General features: G+C 39.8%; 1 protein-coding gene across 1 annotated transcript; it reads left to right on the top strand.

Moving 5' to 3' along the window:
* The first annotated feature begins 968 nt into the window (after window positions 1-968).
* LOC138762769 (large ribosomal subunit protein uL22-like) lies at window positions 969-1,555 on the top strand. Its single transcript, XM_069936340.1, has one exon. It carries the CDS (start codon window positions 996-998, stop codon window positions 1,488-1,490), a length of 495 nt encoding a protein of 164 aa, XP_069792441.1. The 5' UTR covers window positions 969-995; the 3' UTR covers window positions 1,491-1,555.
* The last annotated feature ends 12,351 nt before the right edge of the window (window positions 1,556-13,906 follow it).

Below are 13,906 nucleotides of genomic sequence, written 5' to 3'. Positions count from 1 at the left end.
TCAAGGATCCAGTTGCAGAGTTGGGTACAGAGGCCTAGAGTTTGTAGCTTCTTGACCAACACTGAAGGAAAGCCAAGCTGTAGTTTATGAAGAGCAGCCGTATATGTGAATTCGAGTTTTCGGGGTTATCCAGAGCTGAGTGGAGAGCCAGCAATATTGCATCTGCCATGAAGCGATGACAACGATATGTGAATTGCAGTGGGTCCAGATCTTTACTTAGGTATATGTTAATTCTGGCTATGACCAGCTTCTCAAAGCATTTCATCACAGTAGAAGTTAGTGCTACTGGGCAGTAGTCATTGAGGCAGCCCACACTCCTCTTCTTGGGTACTGGGATGATTGATGCTCTTTTGGAGCTGGTGGGAACCTCTGACAGCTGCAATAAGAGGTTGAAAATGTCCATGAACATTCTGGCTAGTTGGTCAGTGCAGATTTTCAGTACCCTGCCAGGTACGCCATCATGATTTGATGCCTAGCAAGGGCTCACCCTCTTGAATGATGTTCTGACATTGCCCTCAGACAGATATCACAGGGTCCACAGCCTTCTCAGGGATTTCAGTCGGCATTGTTTGGATCTTCTTCTCAAAGTGGGCAAAGAAGTTGTTCATCTCATCGGGTAGTGAAGCATCACAACTATCTATCATGTTCACCCTAATTTTGTAGGCTTTAATGGCCTGCACTCACTGCCATAGCTGACATATATCTGTCGCTGTCTCTAGCTTACTCTTGAATTGCCACTTTGGTTCGGAGTTGGCCTTCTGAAGGTTGTACCTTGACTTCTTGTAAAGATCTCAATCCTCAGCTTTAAAAGCTCTTGTTCTCACCCTCAGCAAAATGGCAAATTGCAAAATGCATCAGTATTTCAGAAAAGTGTTGTGAAAAGAGGATTGTTAATTGGAAGGGATTATTAGGGCTGATGTATGTAGGCGATTAAATAGGAAGTTTCAAGTAGGGTTGGAGTAGCTCTTCCCCTTGGTGGTTGCTGTTCTGTGAAAATGGTCCGGTACTCATTGGATCCTGAGAATCCCACCAAATCATGCAAAGCAAGGAGTTCCAACTTGCGAGTACACTTTAAGAATACTCGTGAGACTGCTCAGACCATCAAAGGCATGCACATTCGTTGGGCAACCAAGTTCCTAAAGGATGTTGTAAACAAGAGGCAGTGTGTCCCTTTCCGGCACTACAATGGAGGAGTTGGGAGATGTGCTCAAGCCAAGGCCAGGGGCTGGTCGCAAGATCGTTGGCCTAAAAAGAGTGCAGAGTTCCTTCTGCATAATGCTGAACTAAAGGGTCTGGATGTGGATTCCCTCGTGATTGAGCACATTCAAGTAAACAAAGCTCCTAAAATGCGCCGGCGGACTTATCATGCCCATGGTCATATCAACCCATACGTGAGTTCTCCTTGCCACATAGAGATGATCCTCACTGAAAAGGAACAAATTGTTCCAAAACCAGAGGAGGAAGTTGTTCAGAAAAAAAAGGTTTCCTAGAAGAAGCTGAAGAACCAAAAACTCATGGCACGAGATTAGATTGTATTATTTTTGCAGCAATGTCTGAATATATAATAAAACTATTGGATCTAAAAAAAAGTAGGGATGGAGTATTCAGAAATGGTAATGAGGTCAAATAAAGGAGTGGAGATACCTTCGGGGTTTGCAGGGTTGGTAATCGAGTGAAGAAGAGTCAATTTTATGGAGGGACTTGAAAGTAAGGGTGAGAACTTTAAAACTTAGGTATTGATTAATCAGGATCAAAGCACAGGGTAAGTGAAGCTTAATGTGTGTGGTTGCTGGGCTTTGCAATGATGTTGTATTTAGAGAGAGCATATGAGGATGGCCAACCAGTAATACATTGTTCTAATTGCATGGATGAAGATGTCCATGAGCTGGCAGAAGCAAGTCTGGACCTTCATATAGAGATGGTGATACTTGGTCTTACATTGGGAAAAATATTTTAACTACAAGTTTTAGTTGAGATGTTTAAGTTTAGAAATGGTATGATTCCATGCAAAGAAGAGGATGGAAACAGTTGCTGGGAAACAAAGTGCATGACAGGAACCAAAGGCCATAGTTCTTCAAGCTTTAGTTGGAAGAAATGTCTGCTCATCAAGTGCTGAAGGCTGGTAGTCAGAAGATTTATGGAGTCCAGAGGGATTAAGAGAGGGAATGAAGAGATAGAAATGGAAGTCATCTGTTTATGTGGACAATAAATGCTGAGTTTATAATTTAGATGGTAGTTGTAGAAGATTTGAGAAGCTCCGTGTCCATCAAGAGAATAATTAGCATAGGTTATCAGGCCACACGACAGCTGAAATTCTCATGAGCTGCCCAGGTACATCATGATTTGTACCAGGCCATGTTACAAGTCAGGTTTTCATGCACTCAACTTCAATAACAAGATTCACACCCCTAAATGTAGGTCAGAGAAACCATGCAGCATGGAAACAGAACCCTTGCCCACTCTATCTGCATTGGCCTGTCAATGTTGTTTCCAGCACATTATTTCTTAGCCTCAAGATTTCCATAGCATTTCAACAGACGAGGTGTTCATTGAAATATTTAAATGGCAAGGGCATACACATTCCACCACAGGCACTATGTTAAAGATTTTAACCACTCTTTAAGGATGCTGGATGGTAGCAGGAACTTTTGGCCCATGTGTCTGCGCCATGCAAAGAGACCCATGTGACCACTTAACCAGCTATACTCTGTGAACTTACCTGCCACAAACAATTGTGCCTAGGCTTTGGAAAAGGTTGGAAATTATTCAAATCTACTATTGGTCATGATGGAAGATTGCAAACCTGTGTTTCATTGGAACATGGGAGGAAACCAAAGCACCCGAAGGAAACCCACATGGACATGGGGAGAATGTACAAATTCCTTGTAGCCAGTGGTAGATTCGAACCTGGGTTGCTAGTGCTATATAATAGTGTGTGCTGATGGCTTTGCGAGCCGTGTTGCCTTCTTTTGTAAGAATTCTTTAATTCTATACATCTCTTCAAAGCCTCCTACTCGTTTTCTTATACCTATTTCCTTTTGTGATAAACATCTTTGCTAAGAAGAAAAACTTCTCAATAATTATCTTTATCTTTGCCCTTCAATCACCCTCTTGAATGATATTCTGACGTCGCCATCATGTCCAAGGAAAACAAATTCACCCTATCCATTCCCTCATCATGGCTGAAATGATCTGTCCGAGACAACCTTCCTCTGCACCCTCTCCAGAGTAATCACATCCTTCCTATTGTGTGATTATCAAAGCTACATATGGTATTCCAACTGTGGCCTAACCGATACTTTGTGAAGTTGTATCACATCCTTTCTGCTCTTTATTTCGCGCGATAGTTAATGAAGGAAAATATTGCATATGACTTATAAGTCAACTCATATATTTGTGCTGATGCCTCCGGGATCTATGGATATGTACACCAAGACCCTTCTGTTTCTCAGAACATCCTTGAATTCTATCATTCCTAGTGTATGTCCTTGGCTTATTAACCATCCCAAACTGCATTACCTCACATTTTTCTCGATCAAATTCCTTCTACCATTGCTCTGCCCATCTTAGCAACTTGTCGATAATCACTCTTATTTCTTCACTATCAACAATTGCCTCCTTCCTTTTTCCACCATTGAACCTGATTAGTTAGGAAGTTATCAGCTACACTCTGTGAACTTACCTGCCACAAACAATTTTGCCTAGGCTTTGGAAAAGGTTGGAAATTATTCAAATCTACTATTGGTCATGATGGAAGATTGCAAACATTTTGGATTTCATTCCAAGCCAAAAGTACCTTGCTTAAACATACATAAAGCTTTACAATATGTATTGGACATATTAGATCTCGTAACTGGGAATGAGTTTTCGATACTTGGAACAACAAGCTCACACCATGAATTAGAAGTTGGCAAAGCCTATTTTTATGAACAAAAGTTAAATTCAAAAGGACAGATTTAGTAAAAAAGGCCAAAATATGAATCAGAACTTGTGGAAATAGTACAAAAGTAACAAAGGCAGTGGGGAAAAAAGTTGTATTAGCAAATAAGTAACAGATAAATAGACTAAAGTATTAATCAGAAATGGCAAATTATACTGAAAAGAAGGCACGGCAATGTCAAAAAAATCTAAAATAACATACAAAATGAATCCTATTTTTAATTGGGGGAAAATGATTGATGTGGAAAGTATTGTGCTTGAATAAATAATTTATATTGAAATGTTGTTCTTGGAGAAGGAATTACACATACTTAACGAAAATGGGAAGTTGTTGGTCAGATTGGAATTTTGTTTTTAGATCAGGTATGTGTTTATCCAAATGTGAGAGCTAAGAGGAATGAAGAGAATGAGGCCTTGAAGAAAGACCCCTGAGCTGGAATGGAGTCGTCAAAGTAGTGTTCATGTAATATAATGACAATCCAGGGATGTGGGGAATGAAGGGGGTGTATGGAGGGGGAATGAGTATGGTAGTATTGTGGGGCAGTGAAAATGTACAAGAAAAAAATGTTAGAAGCAAAATGATGCAGGAACTTGCATTGTAATAATGTAAACATAAAAATGAATGGAGATCGCATTTGTTGCATTAGAGATTATTACAGTGAAAAACAACTTCATCATTGCCTTAAATCTAACAGATGCTACTCTGAATGGGGCAACATGATGAGGGATTCTAACTGATGGTCTTTATATTCTGCAATCACTTGTTAAGATTACTACAAGCACTTCACTCAGATCAGACTCATGAAGAAACCCAATGCTTTTGCGTACATTTTAATGCTCTGAACCATTATAAACTACGAACAGCAAATTTAACCAAGTTCCCTTCCAATATTCACCTGAGAATGTTGACGTCTGATAGAAACATCTGAAATCAAGTGACTCAAACAGGAAATTGTCCTTTTTTTGTTCCACAAGTTGAGAGCAGATCACCTACATCTGTCCAATTGCATTTTTGCCTGGTCCTTTGTTGACATGACTTTCTTGAAGAATACAAGAAAATTCTAAATGCTTTGAGTTCTAATTGCCAATACAAATGCGGCATGAAAGGGAAAGTTGTTTTTCAGATTTCAGAAGGAGAATGTAAAGCAGAAAAGCCATAAATTATATAAATAGAGTCAGGCATTCAGCATCACATTTACCATCTCCCCCTTTCCAATCAATTTAACTAGATAAACATCATCATTATTAACTTTGCCACCCTCAGGACTTTAACTTGTTTCATTTCCTTTATCATAAATCACAGCAATGAAGGTCATAACAATCAAAACATGCTCTTTTGCCGCATGATAAGATTAAACTGCGCAGGAAATGGTAGGATGAAAGGAACTCAAGCAACATTAAAATTGTTGATATACAGTATTGTGATTGGCAAAAGTCTATTTGAGTTTCATCCTCCTTGGGATTCTTTGCCTTGAGGTGAAGCAGAAAAAGTGTTCCCATTATACAGATTTATGCTTTGAAGTGAATAAAGAAAGAGGTACTGCCTTAAGAATACAAGCATACATGGCTGACTGTTCTTTTTTTAAGTGTTTGTCTTTCCAGTATTTGCCCAAGCAGAAATATGCTGAATTTAAGGTTCATTTGCCCAGTTTGCTGTTCTCCCCTTTGAACCTTGATTGTGATCTTAGATCATTTCCAACGGGAGCATCATTCAATTTATTACGGGCATTTTGAAAAAGGTGTATCTTTTAAGATTCAAGATTCTTTAATTGTCATGTGATAAAGCAGATGTAATATTACACAAAATTACTTTTAGTCTGCCATAAGGCAAAGCTTCTCTATCAGCTGAAATTGCCAGGTGCCCCTTCCAGTAAGAGCAAGAACAGCAAAAGAGAGTCCCTTCAGAGTCATTGAGTGTCCATGGATTTGCCTCCAATGCCTCGGAGCTCCTGTGATTTAGTGCATGAGCAGAGCAGAACAGTGATGTGATGTCCAGGGAGACAGCCCTCCCCTTCCTCCTCACCTCTCTCCCCAGCAAGTCGCAATAATGAGATTGCAACTTCATATGGGTTAGACTTCCCCCCTCCAGACCATCACCCAGACCACAGCCTCCAAAGAACCCGTGGAGGCTTTGGGGGCACAGTTTTCAGATCCTGAAGCTATTTCACTCCTTAAATACATTTATCTCATGCCAACATTCTGAATGGGACTTGCATTCGAAAGCTACAGCTAAATTTAAGTGGTAGCAGAGATGGAAATTCCCCTCTCTTATGAGTCCCGCACCCCTCCAAATAAAAGTTCAGCAAATGAATCACCACTTTTGCTGTTATAACCATGCTTCACGCATCAATATTTGACCATAATCAAACTTACAATTTTTACATTTTTAAACTTTATGCCCACATGCCTGTGCAGCCCAATTACACTCAATTGACCTACAATCCCCAGTACATTTTGGAGGGTGAGAGGAAACTGGAGCACTCAGAGGAAACCCATGCAAAAATGGGGATTTGAACCCCAGTCCTGGCGTTGCGTTAATTGTGCCACCCCATTCTTGGTCAATTATTGTGGAGGGATATTTTGCATGATTTAATCATGTGGGATTGAGATGGTGGATTAAGTGGCAAGCAACAGGTTAACTATAAACTATCATTAATATGGGTAGTTGGTAGAGAAATTGAGTGACAGATGATAGGCAAATAAGAGAGAACACAGGAATTGTGGAGAAATGGGACTGACGGGTTTGTTAAATCAGGCAACATTTCTAATTCAGCAACATTGGATTTTAGGTGATCTGTTTGGATGCTAAATAGAGTAGGGATGAGGTATGGGGAACCAACTTATGTCTGGGAGGCTGATTGGCAATTTCAGTGTCTCTACTAAGTTTGCAGACACTTAGGGTTTTTGGACTACAGGCATGTTACGGCACAATCAACGAAATTTGCCGTTACATGGGCAGTCGAAAAAGGAAATTCCTGCATTGCGATTTATCCTGCAGGACCCCTTACTACTTTTTGGGGGAAGCCTACAGTCTAAATCGTACTGCAAAATTCATCTCATGAATTCAATGTCCAGCTGATGACTCAGGCTATGTTGCTCCACGTAAAAGCACCAGGACTAACGTGCACAGGAATTTAAGGTGTGCAGTGTAAACGACCACAAGGTGAGTAATTATGTTAAATTACGTTAAAATGTTCACAGATTTTTCCAACATTGCTGTCTAAAAAACACTACTGATTCAACCTGTTTTGCAGATTTTATGGAGGGTGAGCTAGCTTCCAGGACCTGTGAAAGATGTCAGTTCATGTTTGATGGGAGCATGAATGATGTGATTGCAGTGGAGAAGTTGTAGAGGAGATTTACTTTGATGTTATTGGGTCTGGAAATTTTTAGCTAAGAGAAAAGATTGGATAGACTGGGGTTATTTTCTTTGGAACAGAGAATGCAGTAAGGAGACTTCTCTGAAGTGTATAAAATTATAATGGGGTTATGTACAGTGGATAGAAAGATTTATTTCCCTCTGCAAAAGGTTTAAAGTGATTGGATGCCATGTTACAACTGTGTACATCTTGATGAGACTGCACTATATGCAGTTTTGTTCACCTTGCTGCAGGAAAGATATTACTAAACTGGAAAGCATACTGAAAAGCTTCACAACTATGTTACCAGGACTGGAGGGCAATTAACACAATGCTATTACAGTGCTACAGTCTAGATTCAAAACCAGCACTGTCTATATGTTCTCTGCATGTTCTGGTTTCCTACCACCCTTCAAATATGTGCAGGATTGGATCCACCTCTTGAGGCCTGGGAACAGAAAAACACCCCAGTCTGTTTGGGAGTTAATCCTGCCCATTTCTGCAGCCTGCTCTGCAGTGCTCTCTGCTGATAAAAAGACAAGGGGTCAATTGGGTGCCTTCCAGGGAGGTCAAAAAATAAATGACCCACTTTGCTTAGTTAAAAATCTGGAGTGGGAAGGGAATGTCAGACTTCTAATCTTCTTAATCAAATCTCCACCTCATTTGTATTCATCCTCAGTTAATATGTGATCTCTATTACAGTAATAAAAGGTAAAAACGATGGTGCTACAAAATAATCATGTGTGCCACATATATCCCATGTGTATAGACCTTAGCAGATATCCCATATGCATATGTGTATAGAGCTTAGCAACATGAAAAAGAATGAGAACATCCCAGACCGCCAATCAATGGACATAATAGATATGAAGATCTATGAACGGAGGGCAGCAATAAGAAATGATACCTTTGCAATAATCCCAGGTAATCAAAATCAATTATTGGGTGGCATGTTAGTGTAGTGGTTAGTGCAACGCTGTAACAGTGCCAGCGACCGGAGTTCAAATCTGGTGTTGTCTGTTAGGAGTTCATACATTCTCCTGGTGTCTGCATGGGTTTCTTCTTGCTGGCTCCAATTTCCTCCCACCCTTCAAAATGTACGGGGTTGTAGGTTAATTGGGTGTAATTTAAAAAAGTAAAATTTAAATTAAAATTAATTCAACAACCATTAACAATTGATTTACATTTTAAAACAATTAAAATTTTAAACACCAAACCTCCTAAGAGTGCTTTTAAACAATACAAATATTCAAATAAAGCAAAAATTCCTAATTGCTTTAGATTTGCCTCCCTCTCTGTGAGCCATTCTTTATTCAAATGGATGGATTTGTTGTTCTAGTAGGTCTAACCCAGTGCAAAGTCAAGAACCCTTTCAACACTGGCTAACCAGTAGATTGGCCAGCGAACCAGTTAAGGAAGCCATTTTTGCCTTTCACATTCGACCACTGTTAACCAGTTCTCTGTGTCCTTTCACCCTCATCACAAGACATTCCTGGGGATAAGAGGATTCTATCCTCCACGAATGATTTTGGCACTGGTGACATCAGAGATAGATGGCCGATCTGCCCTCCCAGAATTCCATGGGGCAGAGAAACCCTTCCATGAGTTCTCCGTGCATGCAGCCTTTTCTCTCCCGCGCGGAATTCTGGGAGGGCAGGTCTGCCATTACTCTTTCCAACAGCCTTTATAAATTGTGTGCTATTGCTGCAAATGATGGATTGAGTGATGGTGGGCCTACCCTAAATCCTGATCCATGTATTATGTTTGATCTTGATTTAAACAAAATTAATCATGCCTAATTATAACAGAATTAAGCATTACGTACAACACAGTATGAGCCCTTCACCTCCTGTTGTTGTGCCGACCTATATAACCCTTTATAAATTTATAAAAGACTGTGGAAAGTTATATAAAATATCTAGCCGCACAATTTATAAAGCCTGTGGGAAAGAGGACCTGCCCTCCCAGAATTCCATGTGGGAGAGAAAGGGCTGAATGTACGGAGCACCCAAGGAAGTGTTTCTCTGCCACATGGAATTCTGGGAGGGCAGGTCTGCCATCTATCTCACCCACTGAGACTTTCTCACAGTCCTTTAGAAATTTATAAAGCTTTATATAGGCTGGCAAAGTTTGCACCTTTTTAATCTTTTGTTTCTTTTTCACATGCAGGGGGGGGTAACGTAATCAATGTGTCACCTCTTTATCTCAGGATACCCTATGTCCCTTTCACTCTGGGCTAATCAGCACCCAGGCATAATCAGATATGATATGGCCTAGCAAGGTTGATTTGATGCCTGAGTGCCAATTAAAGAGCTTTCACACTGGACCCTTAACTGGTAGATTCGCCGTTAATTACTAGGACAAGGTGCCAGTGTGAAAGGGGCTCTGTACCATATATGGTGCAGAGTCGCAGATATTTTCGCATAGATAGATACTCAGGATTTACTCTAAGGTTGCATTCAGCCATTGGAAGAACATGTAAAGGAAATCGGCAATGAAAAGTGGTCAGGACATCCAAAGCTGCTGGCTGTAAGGAGTTGCTGATGTTTCTCCACAAGTTGCAGCTCATGTTTGCACCTGGAAGGAATGAAGAACAAGAAAATAGGTAATTAGGAAAAAAAACATTGTGCAAGCAATGTCTTTGTCTTGGTTTCTTATTCCTCTCAATATATTTTAAATATCAAACAGATAAAATGGACTAATAATTAATGATCAGGAACAAAATTAATATGAAGTGGTACAAATGGTGTTTCTATTTGTAGTTTGCTCTAATCTGACCCCTGACTCAAACTAAAATTATTTCTGGAAGCTTTAAAATCTTGTCATTTGACTTACCTTGTAATGTTTCACTGGACTAGATCAAGAGACAGCTGAGCGGCACCAGTGAACAGTCATTATCTTCTCAGATAAGGTTTAGTTGTGTCACAATTGAGGTGAATGAAGCTTGCCCTGAGATTGTGTCAATAATGTTGTTTTTTTCACAATGGATCTATTAACAAGCTGGGTGTGGGGTGTGGATGGCCAATCCTTGCAACATCCTTCAAACTAAAAAGTCAAGGAAATGAAAATTCATAATGGGGAAAAGGTGAGGAGCTAAATAACATTAGCATGGAACCTCCAACACTGAAGTGAGAATAGTGTTAGACGGCTATTAACCTTTGTTAATTGAAAAATGTGCTTTTACTGTATTCAAAAGCTGTCTCTGACTGGTAATGTTAATGGGGAGCTACTTAGCATGCTGCACTTACCTTGAAGCACTTGATAATGCGCTAATAGTAATTGGAGCTTTTGTTTATAATGGGATAATGTTGGTGCCTGCATCATGAGCCTGTTTCATCAGCCCCAACAGTGAAATCCAGAGGTATGGAACTTGGAACCTCTTTACATCGGCCTACAAAGAAAAAGGCTTCTGCTGAGATGCTAAATACTGACTATAGACTTTTTCAGGTGCATTCTTAGCTAAGAATGCGCCTGAAGAAGCAGAAGTTGCCCTTTAAATTGCCGTTCAGGTGGCAGCATTTAAAGCGCAACGCTGGCCACCTGAAGGACACAGCTGCACAGGATGCAGCTCTGAGCTCAGTCCAGCTCCTGCCCAGTGTTAGCAGCCTGACCCTTTAACATCCGCTTTCAGCCAGCTGCATTCAGGTGGCTGGGGGAGCCACTGAACTGAGCTGATGATCCCTCTCGGAGGAGGGTTTCGTAGCTCGCCTCAAGAGTGCCACCTGCACATTCAGGTGGCCTCAAAGCAGCCGCATATTGCCTAAACATGTGGCTTTACATGCGGGGATATTGGCCACCTGAAAGTGCCTTAAGTTGAACTACAGGTGGTTTGTAACAATGGGCTAATAAATACAATGTAACGGGTGAGGTCAACCCACATCCAGCCTACGAAAGTATGCTTTGTAAGGTACTTAGTCTAAACACGATGCGATATCTCTACACAGCCCATTCTGTAAGTTGGAAAATCGACTACAGAAAAATAATGTTATTTATACGTAAAAAACATAATTGTTTCACCATCAGCAAGGAGACCCTTTCACACTTGCATCCCACTAAATTGGCCATTCAGTGTCCTGGGATAGGAATGGGGGGGTTTGGCTTTTCACACTTGACCACTCCTAACTGGGACACTGAACACTTTGTCACTTGCAAGGAGCTGTCCCCTGGTTGAGGACTGTTTTACCTTCTACTGGTGATGTCATAACACATAAGTGATGGTGGATCTGCTCTAAATCCTGATCAATGTATTAGGATCTTATATTTGAACAAAAGTAATCATGCCTAATTATAACATAATTGAGCTTTATGTACAGCACAGTAAGAGCCCTTCAGCCCCTGTGTTTGTTTTGCTGACCTATATAAATCTTTATATGGTCCGTGGGAAAGTGCAAGGAATAAATAGCAAGAAAAGACAATTTTTAAACAGGGTGGGAAAGTTGGCAGCGCTATAGCACACAATTTATATAATGTGGAAAAGTTCATAGTGCTATAGTGCACAATTTATAAATACCGTGGGAAAAAGCAATGGCAGACCTGCCCTCCCAGAATGCTGTGTGGCAGAGAAAGGTTTGTATGCCCGGCTGCATATGTGGAGCATTCATAGAGTGGTTACTGCACAGCATTCTGGGAAGTCAGGCCCGCCATTGCTTTTTTCCCCACGGTCTTTATAAATTGTGTGCTTTAGCGCTACCAAGTTTCCCATGCTGTTTAAAAATTGTCCTCTTTTGCTATTTATTGCTGTTTCCTCTCTCTCTCTCTCTCCCTCTCTCCCTCTCCCCCCCCCCCCCCCCCCCCACTGTGACTTTCCCATGGCAAAGTTTATACTTTAATTTTAATCTTTTCTTCCTGCACTCAAGCAAAAACTTGGGTCATTTCAATCCCACAATGCAATGATCCCTTTCACACTTACCTGATTGCAAAGCCAGTGTCTGCAGATGCTGGAGATTGTACTAAGGGTCCAGGCCATTAATCCCCGGTGTGAGATGACATCACCTGACACTGGCATTGAGCTGATTTTGCTTTCACACTAGACACTTTAAAGGCCGATTGGCGTTTGATTCCTGGGATCACTTGTAAGTGTGAAAAGGGCTTTTGAATTTTCCACTTCTGCATTCAGTGGCTCTCTTACCTCTGTCCCATTGGGAACCCATTTAGAACTGCCTGTCTTACCAGGCTGCTGTTGACTCTATTCTGGTTTCAGATAGTTTGTGTTCCAGGCATGTTGCCGTTGAAATGAAAGAATTAATTCAAACCATGCAACTACTCAAGATTAGAGACATCCTGATAAACTGCTAATTACCAACAGTTCACACAGCCAATCTGTGTGTTTTGGAGCATCATGAAAGATGTGAACAAAGATTATGTTCAACAGCACCAGGGGACATTGAATTGACCTGGCTTTAGTGAGGGCTGCAATTACCATTATCATTGAGCTTTGCACGGTGAGCACACAAAAGTGACAATGCAGGCCTATCATTCTCCTGCAGCAACACTCTTATCGGCATCTCAAACTTGACTTGTCTGTCCTTTTCAACAGACTTGCTATGCATTTGGTCCATTGTATATTGTGATTCTGTTATACCAAGGGTGGGGGGGGGGTGGGGGCTGACTTCAAACATATTGTCATGTTTATCCAACAATGTGTCAAGGCACAAAAACTAAAAATGTTCTTTTTTTTAAATAAATTTAATTGCATCATTATGGAAAAAAATGAATAAAACATTAATCAAATATCCACCACAGCCAATTATACAAAAAAATACTTTTATATATTTTCTCCCCATCCCTCCCACCCAAAAGTGAGAAAAGGAAAGAAAAGAAACACCTACCATTTAATATACAATAATATTAGCATACACAATCATTAATTGCTATTAAAAATTACTAATTAAGAGGAGTGGATAAGATAGAAGAGGTGGACAGAAAATTATCCATAAAATCCATATATGGTTTCCAAATACTATAAAAATTTTCAGCTCGATTCCTTAAACTATATGTAATTTTTTCCAAAGGTATACAATTTCGCATCTCACTATACCATCTACTTAATAGCACTTCTCTATTATCTTTCCATGATATTGCTATACATTTCTTTGCAGTTACTATTGCAATACTTTAAAAAAAATGTTCTTGGTATTTATCCACTTTCAATTCTATATCTCCAAGTAAAAATATTCTTGGATCCTCTGATATCTTTATCTTCATAATTTGCCCTAATACTTTTTCACAAGACCACACTGAATGCAAAATAGTCCCTATTTCTTTCGAAAACACTTATTCGAATAATTAGGATTAAGTCCATTTAAATTATGTGGAGTATAACACAATTGATAACTAACCATTTGATATGTAACACTTTCATAACATAATTTTGACCAAATCTCCTCCTGAATTTGTATATTTACATCTTTCTCCCATCGGACTTTTGATTTATATAAATCTTTTTTCTTTACAGTCTCTTGTAAATTTATATACATATTAGTAATAAATGTCTTAACAACAAATGTATCTCTTATTATTCTTTAAATTGACTTTACTCTGAATCTCTTTTTCAAGTACATTTTTAATTGATAATATGCAAAAATTGTATTATTATGTATATTAAATTT

The sequence above is a fragment of the Narcine bancroftii genome, chromosome 5 (assembly GCF_036971445.1).
Source record: "Narcine bancroftii isolate sNarBan1 chromosome 5, sNarBan1.hap1, whole genome shotgun sequence".
NCBI lineage: Eukaryota > Metazoa > Chordata > Chondrichthyes > Torpediniformes > Narcinidae > Narcine > Narcine bancroftii.
The sequence above is the reverse complement of the archived record's forward strand: the minus strand, read 5'-3'. Positions and strand labels throughout refer to the sequence as shown.